At 45.6% G+C, this 15749-nt stretch overlaps 1 protein-coding gene across 10 annotated transcripts in view; it reads left to right on the top strand.

Moving 5' to 3' along the window:
* MCF2L2 (MCF.2 cell line derived transforming sequence-like 2) overlaps window positions 1-15749 on the top strand; it is a 231571-nt gene that overhangs the window by 83306 nt on the left and 132516 nt on the right. For all 10 annotated transcript variants that reach the window (XM_083503907.1, XM_083503906.1, XM_083503914.1 and 7 more), the window contains 7 exons: window positions 552-666; window positions 2155-2274; window positions 3680-3871; window positions 5432-5623; window positions 6424-6601; window positions 12931-13034; window positions 14337-14425. In XM_083503907.1, coding sequence (XP_083360033.1) covers window positions 552-666; window positions 2155-2274; window positions 3680-3871; window positions 5432-5623; window positions 6424-6601; window positions 12931-13034; window positions 14337-14425 — 990 coding nt within the window. The remainder of the gene's footprint in view (window positions 1-551; window positions 667-2154; window positions 2275-3679; window positions 3872-5431; window positions 5624-6423; window positions 6602-12930; window positions 13035-14336; window positions 14426-15749) is intronic.

The raw sequence follows: 15749 nt of genomic DNA, 5'->3' as shown, positions 1-15749 counted from the left end.
TCAGCTTTCGTAGCTGGAGTCAGTCAGGGCCAGTCAGTCAGGGCTTCACCCTCCCAGGCCAGGTGGGGAAAGGCCTGCAAGGCAGAGAGCAGGTCTTCCAGAATTTCACAGCCAAGATGGTCTCCTTGAGACAGAGTGAATTTGTCTTCAGTTTCAATTCGCACTGTCGACAAGTCTGCATGTGTTGTTTCTTAGAGAACATAAGAAGAGCCTGCCAGTGTCCTACCTATAGCATCCTGTCCTCACCGTGGCCAACCAGATGCCCATGGGAAACCAGCAAGAGAAAGGCATGCCGTTTGTAGTTGGCCCTCTACTTCTGTCATGTCCACACTGCCTGACAGTGTCTCTCCACGGTTTCAGACAAGGGTCTCTCCCATCTAAACTTGCATATTGCTGAAGATTGAACCTGGAAACTTCTGCATGCAAAGCAGATGTCCAACCTCTGAGCTACTGCTGCTCCCTCATCTGGTTCAGCTTGATCTCATTGCTCTGAATTTGAGGGAAGCATTTGCCTACCCAAATCAAATGCCGTTCTCTAATTGCCTCAACAGGTTGCTAGCTCAGCTGGACGAAACAGAGAGAGCCTTTGATCAGTTCTGGTCCAAACACCACCTAAAACTTGAACAGTGCTTGCAGCTCCGACACTTTGAGCAGGATTTCAGAGAGGTATTTTTGATTTATCCCGCACAGTTTTTAGAATGGCTCTCCCTTGCCCCTTTACCCCCTCCTAGTGAAATATCTGTTGAGGGTGATAAGCATTAATTAATACCACAATAAGGTATAAAAATGCTGCCTCCTTACAAGTGCTATACATAATGTTCATAACTGAGTTTGGGCAGCTCTTTGGAAAGGAAGGTATATTCAGAATCCCTTGAGCTGAAAGAAATTTTTCCTAAACATTTGCTGTTGGCCCAAGCAGTGGGTTCACCAGTCAGGTTTAGCATACTGTTGTGTGGCGAGTCTTGGTTCCAGTTAATATGTGCCTTGTATGAAATTCACAGACAAAGACACATGGAATCATGGGATTATAGAGCTGGAAGGGACCACAAGGGTCATCTAGTCCAACCCCCTGCAATGCAGGGATCTTTTGCCCAACATGGGGCTCGAACCCATGACCCCATGGGACATATGTCAAACAATTCACATTACATTGTGGAGGCATAATGCATAGGCAGTGACCCAGATTGTTTATCTCTGCCGCAGCCAGCTGTCTCAGCAGCAAGCCTGGATTTACTCTGCATTTGGAGAAATTTGTAAACTGCTTTGAGGTTTTCTAAAATCAAGTGGTATATAAATTTTGTGAAATAAATAAAAATAAATGTAGAGCTCTGCTCTCTCAAATACCTGCCTAGCTGTTAATATTTTGATGTTATGTTTAATGGTGCTGTTTTAGCATACCCAGATGCTATTTTAATAATCTGGAATTCTGTTTTATCACAATTGTGTTCTTTCATTTTTATTTGCTAACTGAGCCCATAACATGGTTCTTTGCGAGACCATATGGTTATTGTACAGGAGAGCCACCTTCCAAGGGTATATACTTTATTTTATTTTATTTTTAGTTATTAAATTTATATACCACCTTTCATCTGAGGATCACAGCGTGATTTACAGTATAAAAACACAAAAATACATAACACAATAACAAACAAAACAGTAATACCCCCCTCCAGTTTAAAAGGTCTTAGATTGTTTAATCAGCCAAAGGCCTGTTTATAAAGGAATGTTTTTGCCTGGCACCTAATGATACGTAATGAAGGCGCCAGGTGAGCCTCCCTGGGGAAAGCATTCCACAAATGGGGAGCCACCACAGAAAAGGCCCCACAGTTGCCACTCCCCAGACCTCATAAAGAAGGGTCTCAGATGATGATTGCACATACCATATGATGATCCTATATACATCCATCCTAAAATGTGGGGTAGAAACGTTTTGTATTGCTTTAAAATGTTTATTTTATACAGTACATAGATAGATTTGTGCGACTTGCGGTATGGAAATTGAAGGAACAGGCAAATACATAGTAAACGATTAGCAGAAGAAGTGTCCTATTCCTATGGCCATTTCTAAATGGCCTTGATTATGACCAGGTAACAGCCAGGAAGCTTGTTAATTTGTTCCATCTGTGTTGTTTTTTTGCAAATATTCTTCTATAGGTCAAACTGGCCCTGGACAACCTGATGGAAGTGCAGGCAGGTCTCACAGATATTGGAGACAGTGTCTCCCGCGTGGAGAACATTCTGAAGGAGCGGAAGCAATTAGAAGAGAGAGGACAGGTTTGCCTCCTTTAATTTTGTTTTATAGACCTTATAAAAGCAAAGCAAGCTACAGACCTTATAAGAGCGTATCACGGATATCAGAAACTGTTTGTTTACTTTAGCGTTGTAAAAGTACGGGGCACATTGCAGAGTTTCTCAAGCGAAAAAGAAAAAAAAAGGATAGGCCCCTAGCACAAAGCACTTACAGTCAGAAACTACAGAGGGGAGGTGTGAGAGGAAGAGACAGGGCAGCAAAGGCTGGTGGCAAGGAAATGCAGCTAGACTTACCGTATTTTTCGCTCCATAGGGCGCACCAGACCATAAGGTGCACCTAGTTTTTAGGGGGGGAAATCAAGAAAAAAAATCTTATTCCCCCCCCCCCCCCCAGCCCCAAAGAGCAGCGGAGAGGCTTCTGGGGCTGTCAGGGGAAGCCAGGGTTCGCTGTCTTGGCTTCGTTTTTAGCCGCACGCAACCTCTCCAGCCGGGAGAGGCTACGTGCAGCTTTGGCAGAAGCCAAGACAGGGAGCGGGATCCATCCCGCTCGCTGCCTTGGCTTCCTTTTTAGCCGCGGGGCTGGGGCGGGGGAAGTCCGAGCTTCTCCCGATCCCAGCCCCCAGAACAGGTCCGGGAGCGGCGGCAAGGTTGCGCGCAGCCTTGCCTCCGCTCCCGGAGCTTGCGGGGCTGACGGGGGAAGCCCGGTCCCCCCCCCCCAGTCCCAGGGACCACACATTCACTCCATAAGACGCACAGACATTTCCCCTTAGTTTTTAAGAGGAAAAAAGTGTGTCTTATGGAGCGGAAAATACGGTAGTTGCAGGACCAGCATCGAGAGCTAGAAAAGTTGGGCACCTGTCGAGAGCCTATACGCCAGCAGGGGGAGCATGGACAAAGAGGCCTTCCTCATCATTCATGGAGGAGAGGACTGTTGATGGCTGCTAGCCATGGGTCCTGCTTGAGGGCTTCCCACAAGCATCTAGTTGGCCACACTGAGAACAGGATGCAAGACTAGATGTGCCCCTGGCCCTTCTTCTGTTGTTATCCTTGAGAGTTGCTCGCCTGGAGGCGGTTGGAGGATGGATGGCGGCTAACAGTCCTGTCTTTGGGGGACAGGAGGTGGGCAGGTGTGAGGACACCCTGGTCCTGAATAGGGTAGCTGTGCCCCTGAAGAACCAGGTGCGCAGCCTGGTAGTCATTTTGGACTCACAGCTGTCCATGGAGGCGCAGGTCAATTCTGTGTCCAGGGCAGCTGTCTACCAGCTCCATCTGGTACGCAGGCTAAGACCCTACCTGCCTGCAGACTGTCTCGCCAGAGTGGTTATCTCCCACCTGGACTACTGCCTTTGTGTCCGCTTCACCTGAACCTTATATCATAATATCTTAAACCTTTAAAAATGCTTTTCATGTTACATTTTTCTTTTCACAGGAGCCATTGGAAAAAGCCCAGTCCTTAGCGCTCCATGGAGACCAGCTGATCCAAAACAACCATTATGCAATTGACTCCATTAGACCAAAGTGTGTTGAACTCAGGCGCATCTGCGATGATTTTGCCAACGAGACCAAGAAAAAATACGATATTTTAGGGAAGTCGCTGGAATTGCACAAACAATTAGATAAGGTAAGAAGTGTGGAACTAGCAGACACAAGGGCAGGGGATGTTGATTTTTCATAGTATTTAACTGAAGATGAACAGATTAACCTGACAGCAGCATGAAACAGGCAAGTGATGCACACCAAAGAGGCAGCTGCACAAACAGGAAACACAAACCCACTATGGGAAGCCAGCGTGTTTCACGACTTTCCTGGGAGAGAACCATTTCTTTGTGAAATCAGTGGCTTCCTGTTGAAGGCTTCTCTGTACTTTAGCATTCTGGCTGGGAGTTTTTGAAATATGAAGTGCAGGCGTCATATTATGCAGGTGTACTTTGAGTGGGGGAAAGGATTGGTGCCTGTGGCGTTTGCCCTCCTAGGTGTGTGACATCATACTGGGTTCATAGGGAAAGGGTTAACTAATTGTAAAATGATTAACCAATGGGAACCTGGGGGCAGTTAACTGTGTATAAGGTTTAAGCACAGAGGGTTTTTTTTGGGGGGGGGAGTTATAGTTAGGGTGGAGAAGACAGATAAGGCTGTGGGTTGGGCTAGTCTGGTGTGAGAGAGTGAGAGAATTTGTTAAGAGGAGTCAGTCAAACAGTTGAGATAATCAGTCAGAAGGTATTAGGAAGGTATAGGCCGGTAAAGAAACAGTACTGACAGGAATATTATCGGAGAAACCATAAACTTGTTAATGTTTGTAAAATAAACTTGGGGGTTTTTTTGGTTCACTTTTAACAACTGCCTGGACTCAGTGTTTTACCAGAGAGTAACTGGTTGGTGGCAGCGGGGAAGCGAGCACAGTGGTGGCACAGGGATCAATAGACCGTTAAACGTCTGGGGACCCTGTGTGATCGCCACAGTGCCCATCGCACTTCTCAATGAAGCCTCAGGCCACCAAGCATTTTGTTTCCATGCCTACCCACCCCCTCCACCATTATTATGGGATACTTCTTCTCAGTGCTCTTTTTCTAGAAAAAGAGGTGGCGGAACTCACCTTGAACGTCTCTCTTGTTCTCTTATAATGGGAATGACGCCCATCTGAGTGGTGCCAGAACTGAGTTCTGGTGATCTCCAGCTGAAAAAAAGCCTTGTGTGTACTCTTAATTTAAATTTTTTATACCAAGAGTCACTGGTTGTGTACACACCGTACATTTAAAGCAATCCCTTCCCCCCCCCAAAAAAGAATCCAGGGAATTGTAATTTGTTAAGGGTGCTGGGAATTGTAGCTCTGAGTAAACTACAGTTCCCATGAGTCTTTGGGGAGCAGTGCTTTAAATGTATGGTGTATATGCAGCCATTGTGTAGAACCAGTGAGTTGGCCCAACATGTAGGTCCTTCTGAGGAATAATGCGTGGAATCTGCAACACAGCAATGGTGTTGGATTGCCTCTCTGCTGCTCATGTGGGGTAGCCAAAGAGGACAAAGCTCCTGCACATTTAGTAGTTGCATTGAAGGTATGCACTTATTAAAGGTACAAGAGCTCTCCCCTTTTTTCACTGGGCTGCTCTTTGCCCAGACTAGAAAGACTGAAGACTCCTTAACATTAGACGTTTTTAACAGCGCACTTTTCCCTCCTTTCAAGGCAAGCCAATGGTGTGAAGCTGGGATCTACCTCTTAGCTTCCCAAGCTGTAGACAAGTGTCAGTCGCAAGAGGGAGCTGAAACGGCACTTTGTGACATCGAGAGATTCCTGGAAACTGCCAAGGACCACCAGCTGTTGACAGCAAAGGAGTTCTACAATCAGTTTGATACGATTCTGACGCCAGAGATCAAGGTAAGGGCACTGGAAGAGCCTGGCTGCTGGATCAAACCAAAGGCCTTCCTGCTTAGGCCAGTATTCTGTTTCCCAGAGTGGCCAGCTAGATGCCTCTGGGAAGCCTGCAAGCTGGACGTGAGGGCAACAGCACTTTCCCCCCTTGTGATTCTGGCATTCAGAGTCATAGGCTGCCTCCGGCCTGCCAGTATTTTGCAAGAGGGATTCAAGCACATTCCGGAAATTTAGGTTTCCCCCATTAAAGTGGGTTAAAGCTCTCTGGTGCAAGAAAGTCGGAATAGCGAGGGACTGCAGGGGTTCCAGTGTTTATCCAAGTTTGGTTTTCTTGGAGTGAAGGTCAATGTAGACTGTGGAGTCTTTAGGATTATTTACAAACCTGTGCAACCTGAGCATAGGATGGAGGGGTTCACAGTCTAAACACCTCAACAGATCCTTCTTCCCCACTTGCTTTCCAGGGGAGCTGCAAGTCTAGCAAAGAGCAGACCAATAACTATCCATCTCTCACACACAACTCCCACATGCCCAATTCCCCTTGGCATATTGTTCTGCGTCCTAGAAGAGGTGAGAAAAGGCTCATCCATTTGTGTCTATAGCCACAGAGCGGACTCTGTGCATATGGTAAATAGTAGTATTTAACAGGCCAGCCAAAGCCATCAGTTTCACAAAGGAACTGGTTTGGTTGCTTTTGTCTTACAGTTTCAAAGCAGGCCTGGAAGGGGTTCAGGGTGTCGTCCAGATTGACACACACACACCCTCCCCCAAACCCATAACAATACTCTGCACCTGTCTTCTTCCACCAGAGCAATGCCCAAAGAGTTCTACAAAAGCTGGAAGATGTGCAAGAAATGTTTGACAAGAGGCAAGTGAGCCTGAAGAAGCTGGCAGCCAAGCAGACCCGCCCAGTGCAGCCCGTTGCCCCACATCCCGAGTCGTCACCAAAGCGAGCGTCACCCAAAAGCATCCGGCCAGCCACATTAGGTAAGGCACTGGAAAGATTTAGCCAGGGCTACCCTCTTAGCATGGCACGACAAAGGGTGGGAAAGAGCCCTGTTGGAAAAAGTTACCTGTGAATTAAGAGTTGCAAGAGAACCAAACAAAAGAAACCAATTCTTTGGAAGATGGTGTGGTTTTATTGAGTATGTAAAGGATGACTCGCACCATTTGAACCTGCACCCAGCGTTCAGAAGTCTGTGGTTGGTTTGATGAAATACATATGATGATCCACCCTCTCCCTACACGCTGTCTCTCTATACCAATGTGTAAACTCAAAACATGACTTTCCATTTTCTGTTTGTTAAGTAATGTTTAAATATGCACCGAACAGTCCCTTTCCCCTGCTCCAATCCTGACCACTCCTTTGTTTATTGCTTATTTTTGTACTGCACATTTTTTAAACAAAATGCCTGATTAAGATTTGTAAGCTACATTGTACGATTATCCCAAATCTTTGCATTTTCTTAAAACCAATAAAAATTGCTTTTAATAATGTTAATAATAACAACAGACATTAGGTGTGGCACAGAATGGGATGTTAAGTGAGCCTTCTGTCCAAGGCTTGAAAGACATGCCTGCTGGCATTTATAACTGATTGATTCCGCCTTTCTCCCGAGTATAGGACCCAAGGCGGCTCGCAGCATAAATTAAAATGGACAGAGCCAAAGTACACATTACAAATTTATATTTGTTGTATGTACTTTGGCTCTGTCCATTTTAATTTATGCTGCGAGCCGTCTTGGGTCCCTACACTTGGGAGAAAGGCAGAATCAATCAAGCAATTTAAAATCATAAGGGGAGGGAAAGTATAGCACCCACCCTCAGGAAACCCTGCCAGAACAGCCAGTTAGTGGCCAAAGACATGTTGGAACAAAGAAGTATTTGCCTGCTGGGGAAAGGATTGTAAAGGAGGAGCTGGCATAACCTGCAGCAACCTTGTTGATGGAGTGTGAGTCTAGATAGAATGGATCCATGCACCGATATGCTGAGGCCATCTTCTGCGCACCCAGTTTGTCCTTCAGCTACATTTACGCTGCATGTGGAAGCAATGTCACAACTCCTTTAGCACGCCACAAACACCGCGCCTGTGTGCTCAAGTCCATATCCACAGATTTGTGCAGTTCAGCTGCACCAATCAGCTCCCGGAAGCTGACATAGCAGCTTCGTTTTGAAGGGAAACGCAGCTGGAGTCCGTCCAGTCCTTCTAAGCATAATAAAACCTGAAGCGAGTCATATCCCATGTCCAAATATCCGGCTGCCTGTTGGATCCATCATGGCATCCCACATTGTTGGTGGTGTGCAGAAAGGAAAGAAAATCGCTTAATGAAAAGCGTCTGGAGCAAAGATGAAAGTAGAGCGAGCCAGGGGCAGATTAGCTGACTCAGGAAATGCTGCAGATGTGAATTCCATCGCTGTCTCTTGGGGAAGCCACTAGCTTCTTACAACCTTGAATGTTTATTTTAAAAACAGAAGTGAGGGAAAGACCTTCTCTTTCTTTTTTGGCTCCCTCTGTATAGGGAAGTTGTAACATATGTCAAAGTTAGGACGGGAACCCTGATCACCAAGGTTTCCTCTTACTCAGGGATGCTTTTATAGTATAAGTGGCCTCACTGGAGATTCCTCTCAAAATCAATAAAAAGAACAAAGCCCCTATCATTCCTGCCTCCAGGAATAGCTGAATTAGCTATTACAGTATAGTTTGTTTATATACTACTTTTTAGCCCAGAGGTTCCCAAAGGGTTGAATAGCATTAATATGTATTTGCCAAAATAAATATACAATAAAAGTACAATATATAAAATACATCAATCAAAATAATATAAGATAGTGGCTGCATTTTCTGTGGTCAACATCATGAATGGCATTATTATGCTAAGTGCCTAACAGAATACAGTCTATACAGCTGCAGTGTTGTGAGTTTTGGTGGAGTTGTCAGGCACTGGCAGAATAATGTGAATGTTCCTTATTGGCTGTGAATGATCTCTAATACACTGGAAATCGAACTCCCCTTTCCTGTCTAAGCAGTAAAAACAGAGATTCACTGAGCCCTCGGAACATGGTTAGTGCCCTGGGATTGGCCCGGTTCAAAGCACTACTGCTCAAACCTTATTTCCATAAACCTTATAACAAATGTTTACAAGAAGTTGGTATGATCATTGCCTCATTGCAGGCTAATGCTGAGAGAAAGAGCAGCTTTCCTATACGGCCATGCAATGAGCTCAGTGAGATATGAACCCATAGAGATTTGGGGGTCTGGTTCTTGGCCACACGACACCATCACTTTCCATTAAGCTGTGCAGACCTGCCAGTTTCATTAAGAGTCCTCATCCTATTGTTGCCTATTCCCGGCAGCAAGTTCTGGGGTTCTCATATGCATCTTAGTTGGCCCCCGTTGAGAACTGAGAGCTGCACTTAGATGGACCTTTGGCCTGACCCACTAGGCTTCTCTCAACTTCTGCAAACTTGGAGATTCCCTATGCTGGCCTTCTTCAACCTGATGCCCTTCACATGCTTTGGCTAACGAGTCCCATCACCCCCAGCCAGCATTGGAAGGTACCAGGTTGGTGGTGAAGGCTGCTTATGCAATCATGCTTATCCACCTGGTAATCAGCTAGCAAATGTTACAGCTACCCAATCTCCAACCTAAGAAGTGCAACACCATGTCCACATGATGGTCAGTGGCTACCTTTCCAACAAGATTTACCGTATTTTTCGCTCTATAGGGCGCACCGGACAATAGGAGGCACCTTGTTTTAGAGGGGGGAGAACAAGAAAAAAAAATCTCCCCCTCTCTGCCCAGCACCCCTTCAGCGAAGCAGCAGGAGGCGCTGCGCAGAGAGGGGGAGAATTTTCCCCTCTTGTTTTCCCCCTCTAAAACAAGGTGCCGTTCAAGGTGCGTTCAGCCGCCTTCAGGCTGCTACCTTGGAAGCCTGGAGAGCGAGAGGGGTCGGTGTGCACCGACCCCTCTCACTCTCCAGGCTTCAGGTTCCTTTCAACCTGCTCTTTGGGGCTGGCGGGGGGGGGGGAAGCCCACCACCAGCCCCAAAGAGCAGGTCGGGGAGCAGCGGAAAGGCGCGCAGCGGAGAGGCTCCTGCTATAGCCGCGCGTCACCTCTCCAGCCGGGAGAGGGTCGTGGGGCTATGGCTTCTTCGCTCCATAGGACGCACACACATTTCCCCTTCATTTTTGAAGGGGGAAAAGTGCGTCCTATAGTGAAAAATACGGTAGTCTGCAGCCCTATTCAGGGTTTTTTGTTGTTGTACTTAATGTATCAACCTGGGAAGGTAGTCCATCTAGGAGGAAAACTCTGGCCCTAAGTTTCCACTGCCTTTTGTGGCATTTTGTGAAAGGAAATTTCATTAGTGCAAGCAGTTTCTGAGCTCTGGACGCAGTAGTGCACCTAAGATTTCAGATTAAAACTGCAGAGTGGAAGGAAAGGAGGACTTTTTTTCTGCCTCTCCACTTCTGGCTACTCTCTGAAGACTGAAGAAAAGACCCTCTTAAGAATATTAGGGGGTGGGCAGGAAAAGGACTAGACCATGTGAAAAATGAACTTAATATTTTAGCTGGAGTTCATTTGTTTTCTGCTTTGTATTCTTGTTATAAAAAAGCGTGCCTAGGCATTCCATTGTTGCACCCATAGCGTAGGTTTAAGCTGTCATTTAGCTCCTAGCTTTCATATCTCAGTTTCTAACACTGCTTGTGGGATAACTTCGGGAGAAGAAAAGACTAAGGAATAAACCAGGCGTAAGCAAACTCCGGCCCTCCAGATGTTTGGGACTACAATTCCCATCATCCCTTGCTAACAGGGCCAGTGGTCAGGGATGATGGGAAATGTAGTCCCAAACACCTGGAGGCCCGGAGTTTGCCTGTGCCTGGAATAAACCCTACACAAATCCAGAGTGGAGTCCTTAAGATGGTTGGATGAAGCTTTGTACGCCTCATTCTGGCAACTCCTGCAACCAAGCTGGTGCCAAATGTATTGTTCTGCATTCCTTTGGACCTCAGCAGTAAGGCCAAGGTCTTGTCTGGGCAGCCCAGGACCTCCATACACACTGCCCAGGCTTGCAGTTTGACGTCACACCCAGAGGCGCACTCCATTTTCTCTCGAGACAGATGGGTGCCAACAACAACCTATGTATCACAATGGTCATAGTCCAGGAGGAACCAACATGGAACCCCCAGAGACGTTGTTGAACTACAGCTCCTATCATCATCTTTTACCCATTGATCATGCTGGTTGCGGATGATGGACATTGTAGTTGTACAACATATGAAGGATACCATGATAGCTACTCCTGCAATAATCAGATGTTTCAGATAAAGGAATACATATTCCATGCTGTCATGTTGGCACAGGTACAGGGAGGGGGAAACTGGAATGGAAGGGTGGGTGAAGGTCCTGTGTGAGTGTCTGGAGGCGGTTGGAGGATGGATGGCGGCTAACAGATTGAGGTTGAATCCTGACAAGACAGAAGTACTGTTTTTGGGGGACAGGAGGCGGGCAGGTGTGGAGGATTCCCTGGTCCTGAATGGGGTAACTGTGCCCCTGAAGGACCAGGTGCGCAGCCTGGGAGTCATTTTGGACTCACAGCTGTCCATGGAGGCACAGGTCAAATCTGTATCCAGGGCAGCTGTTTACCAGCTCCATCTGGTACGTAGGCTGAGACCCTCCCTGCCTGCAGTCTGTCTCGCTAGAGTGGTGCATGCTCTGGTTATCTCCCGCTTGGACTATTGCAATGCGCTCTACGTGGGGCTACCTTTGAAGGTGACCCGGAAACTACAACTAATCCAGAATGCGGCAGCTAGACTGGTGACTGGGAGCGGCCGCCGAGACCATATAACACCGGTCTTGAAAGACCTGCATTGGCTCCCAGTATGTTTCCGAGCACAATTCAAAGTGTTGGTGCTGACCTTTAAAGCCCTAAACGGCCTCGGTACCCGAGGTACCACTGTATATCCGAAGGAGTGTCTCCACCCCCATCGTTCTGCCCAGACACTGAGGTCCAGCTCCGAGGGCCTTCTGGCGGTTCCCTCACTGCAAGAGGCCAAGTTACAGGGAACCAGGCAGAGGGCCTTCTCGGTAGTGGCGCCCGCCCTGTGGAACACCCTCCCATCAGATGTCAAAGCGATAAACAACTACCTGACATTCAGAAGACATCTGAAGGCAGCCCTGTTCAGGGAAGTTTTTAATATGTGACATTTTAGTGTATTTTTCATCTTTGTTGGAAGCCGCCCAGAGTGGCTGGGGAAACCCAGCCAGATGGGTGGGGTACAAATAATAAATTATTATTATTATTATATGATTCACATGCGTGCTCTCAGTAGCAGGGTGCAAGGACGCACCTGAGTAAGGGAAAGGCGCCATATAAAAACCAAAATGTTCATATTATTTTGATGGGCAACCTTGAGGAAGGCAAACTGGTTTCTTTCTCACCAGCATTACTGGCTGTGAAGGAGGTTTTAATTAAGGGCAACTTGGACCTGTTCTCTCTCTCTCTCTCCATTCCTTCTATGAACATCTTTTATGCTGCCATAAAAGGTTTGCACATTTGAGCTCAAAATGCAAAACCTAAACATTCTAAATTGCTCTTCCATTCATCAAACCCTTCACTTCTAAGGCAGGGCAGTTTCTTCCAACTCCATCTGCAGACCCCTTCACTGTATTCCACCATAACCCATTCCCAAGGGCTTCCCTGCTTTCGAAGGATAAGTGAAAGGAAGAGTGAACATGAACTCAGTTTTGTGCGCAAATGGGCTCAGATCCAAGTCAAACACTATATAGCTGTGTCCTCTCACCCCTTATCTGTTCAGGAATAACAATAGCTGGTTCATTTTTCTACTCTCATAGTAACTATGTTGTTTCATCCACATGCGGAACAGTTATTTCCCATGTTGTTTCTCTGTGGGTAATTTCAACCTTCCCAGCATCTCATTAATGAGAATGAGCCTCTCATACTTGGTTGGATTGAATGATCATACATGGGTGAACCAATATTTATTTAATGTGTTCCAAAATTACAGCAGCTTCTAAAAAGCTCCATTCTCACCAGCTGGGATGAATGACTGTTCAAATGGCAATATAAAATACAATGTAAGAAATAAAAGCAGCAATTAAATGCAATTAAAAATCAATAGTAATATTTAATCCTGCCCTGCCACGGACCACCCAAATGAAGTTCACAGACTGCAGATTACAAACCCCTGCTCTGAAGTGACCCAACACTACGGTCTTGGTTTCATGGGGGGGGGGGGGACTTTTCTGGTAGTGCTGCATTTTCTGATACTATATGGGGCTTTTTGTCTTATTTCAGCTGCCAACAGGAAATCAGTAGAAATTTCTAGTCCTCCCAAATCCATCTCTGAAGCAGACTTGTCGAAAAAGAAAAGTGTAAAGAAGATGAAAGGTGGAATTAAGGTAGGAAGGTAGTTTCTTACTTTGGGTACAGTCTCCAAACGAGAAAAACCAAGTTACCCCCACTATTTTTTGCTTAGTGCCTAGCTTTTTGATAAAAAGATTGATGGCAGAGTCTTAAACTCTGAAAATGTCCTAAGGTGCTTCCATCTCTCCTTGCCCCCATTCAGAGCATTAAAAGATTTTAATTTCAGGGCGTGATTTTTCAATATCACTGTCTCACAGTAAACAAAGAGGCAATCACACTTAGACCCATAAATTATGAGTCTCCTGCTGCTTTATCAGCTTCATTGTTCTAATCCACGTTTCCTGTCTGTGGCTTCTTCCACAGACTGTTGCTATTTTGCGAGTGGAATTCAGTTGACAAGGTCAATTCTAAAAGGTTGTTAAAAACGTCTCCCAAGTGCCCTAAAATGGCGCATGGCGCTCCTCCTGCTACCGCTCTGCCCCACACAACAGCTGATGAGCGGGAATCACTCACTGCTTCCCTGATCTGCTTCCCTTGTTTGCAAGCGGCTTGAGGCAAGGGAACAGCAGCAAAAAACACAGTCTCTCTGGCTCAAAATAGGACGTGGGAAGGGAGTGGGAACAGGTGAAGAAAGAAAACCTTAGAAAGCAGGAAGTCCACAGAAATAAATTCCGGTGGAAAATGAAGAAAAGCTCTAAAACAAGTAACTGTAGAAATTAAAATTCCAAATCCAAGAAGAAAGTTTCTAAGATCTGTTAAAAAAACAACACTGAATTTATTCAGCACTTAGAATTGGGTCATTTAGCAGCCTATGGGAAGATGGTGACAGGTTTAACCACGTCTTTTTAGGCTATAATAAAAACTGCAACAGGGAAGGGGCCATAGCTCAGCCATAGAAAAAAACACTGACCAAGATCAATCTAGTGCAGAAAGGATCAAGAAACAGGTGGTGACTCTCCTCAAGATCCCAAAGAGCCACTGAGAGTTGTCAGAACAGGAACCAACAGTCTGACTTCATATAAAACTTCCTATGAGCTTACAGATACTAGAAATCTTTTCCACTAGAATTCTTCAGCACGAAAATCATTGTACACACAGCAGCAAAAGTGTATTATCAGCATACATATCACTTCTTATTGATCTACATCATGAATAGGACATGCTACTAAGCAGGAATTTTGTAGCATGTGTGTCTCCAAGATACTGGCTGTTCTGGAGACAGACCACACTAACAAGCCACTACTGACAGCTATCTGGCTGTTATTATTATAGAGCAAAGTATTGTAGATGAAAAGAAGCCTTTAGTCAGACATCTCTGCTATGTGTTCATTTTCCAGATTGAAGTAATGCATGAAGCAAGTCAAGGAGGTTCCAGCAGAGTCTTAGTGATGAGCGAAAGTGAAGAAAATCTTTCCACCAGGAGGAGGTAAGGATGAAACCAATTTCTACCAGAAGAAATAATTAGTTTAAAGAAAAAATACATTTTTTGCATCGCAACCCATGTTTTGCTGATATACTGCATTTATATGCCGCCTTTCTGCAAAGGCCCCCAAACAGGAGATTTACAATACAACAGACTGTGAGTTATAACTTAGACCTGCTCTGCCAGCAGACATTTACGACCTTTTAATGAGTATTCACAAACTTTCTTAATGCCTTGAATAACAAGCTTCCGCACTCAAAATAGGGTAACACTGTCCACCGGTCTCTAGAGTTAAGGCAGGGAGTTGAAAGCACCTGTAGAAGGAGCAAATGAAAAGGACTGTATGCATTAGCTACATTTGCTTGTAATGGTAAACCATGGCTCAGTGCTACATAGATGAGCCTGAACAAATTCCTGCATAGTGGTGTTTTGCTCGTCTTCCCTCATCCTCTCTTGGGACAGTTAAGTTTCACTTTTACTTAGCATGTAAGAAAATAGTAAAATAATAAACTCTGTCATAAACAAATATGAAATGGTTTTTCAAATGACGTTCCTCTGGTATTTGTGACATTTAGTATTGCACAAAGCACACTGCAAAAACTCTTGCATGCAAGTAAGGGTGGGAGAGGTTTAATTTTGAAGTTTAACACATCTAGATTTGGTAAATTCTACACATTATTAGTAAAAAACATCTCTTTGCCTTTGCGCAGCGGACTGGTAGCTTACACTGTAAAGGTGGTTAATGGTTAATTCCATTTGAGAGATGGAAACCAGATCTTTCTCCCACCACCATTCTGGAGTGCAATTTCCTAAACCAGGAAGTAAGATAATCTCTCACTAAAGGTCACATTTCTGCAACAGGACCAAGTGAAAGGGCCCAGACATTGTTTTGATATACACTTTCCAGTCTGCTGGAAAGTGTATATCCGGATACGTGAAGACTTTAGGGATGTGCACAATTCAGTGGAAGATTGGAACTTGCCAGGGGGAAAGCAAGCCTTTAAATAGATTGAGTTACTCTATCTATGCCTTTAAACCAGCTTAACTTAAACTGTGTTCCCAACTTGTTGATTATGCTGAATGGCCTTAGGATCCCATCATTGCCATACCCCTTTTCAGGGCTTATGCTGGTTTAAAGCAGGGGTCAGCAACCTAAGGCCCATGGGCCAGAAGCGGCCCGTGGAGGTCGTTTGACCAGCCCACAAGCCGCCCCCGAACCGAGTTGCCCACTCACACACTGCGCTAAACTGGCGTGGCGCGGGGACTCGCTTCCGTGGCGCCAGAAGTCGCGTCTGCGCAGACACAGATGCTGAAAATCACGTCTGCA

This window comes from Podarcis liolepis, assembly GCF_965112155.1.
Source record: "Podarcis liolepis genome assembly, chromosome: 5".
NCBI lineage: Eukaryota > Metazoa > Chordata > Lepidosauria > Squamata > Lacertidae > Podarcis > Podarcis liolepis.
The sequence above is the reverse complement of the archived record's forward strand: the minus strand, read 5'-3'. Positions and strand labels throughout refer to the sequence as shown.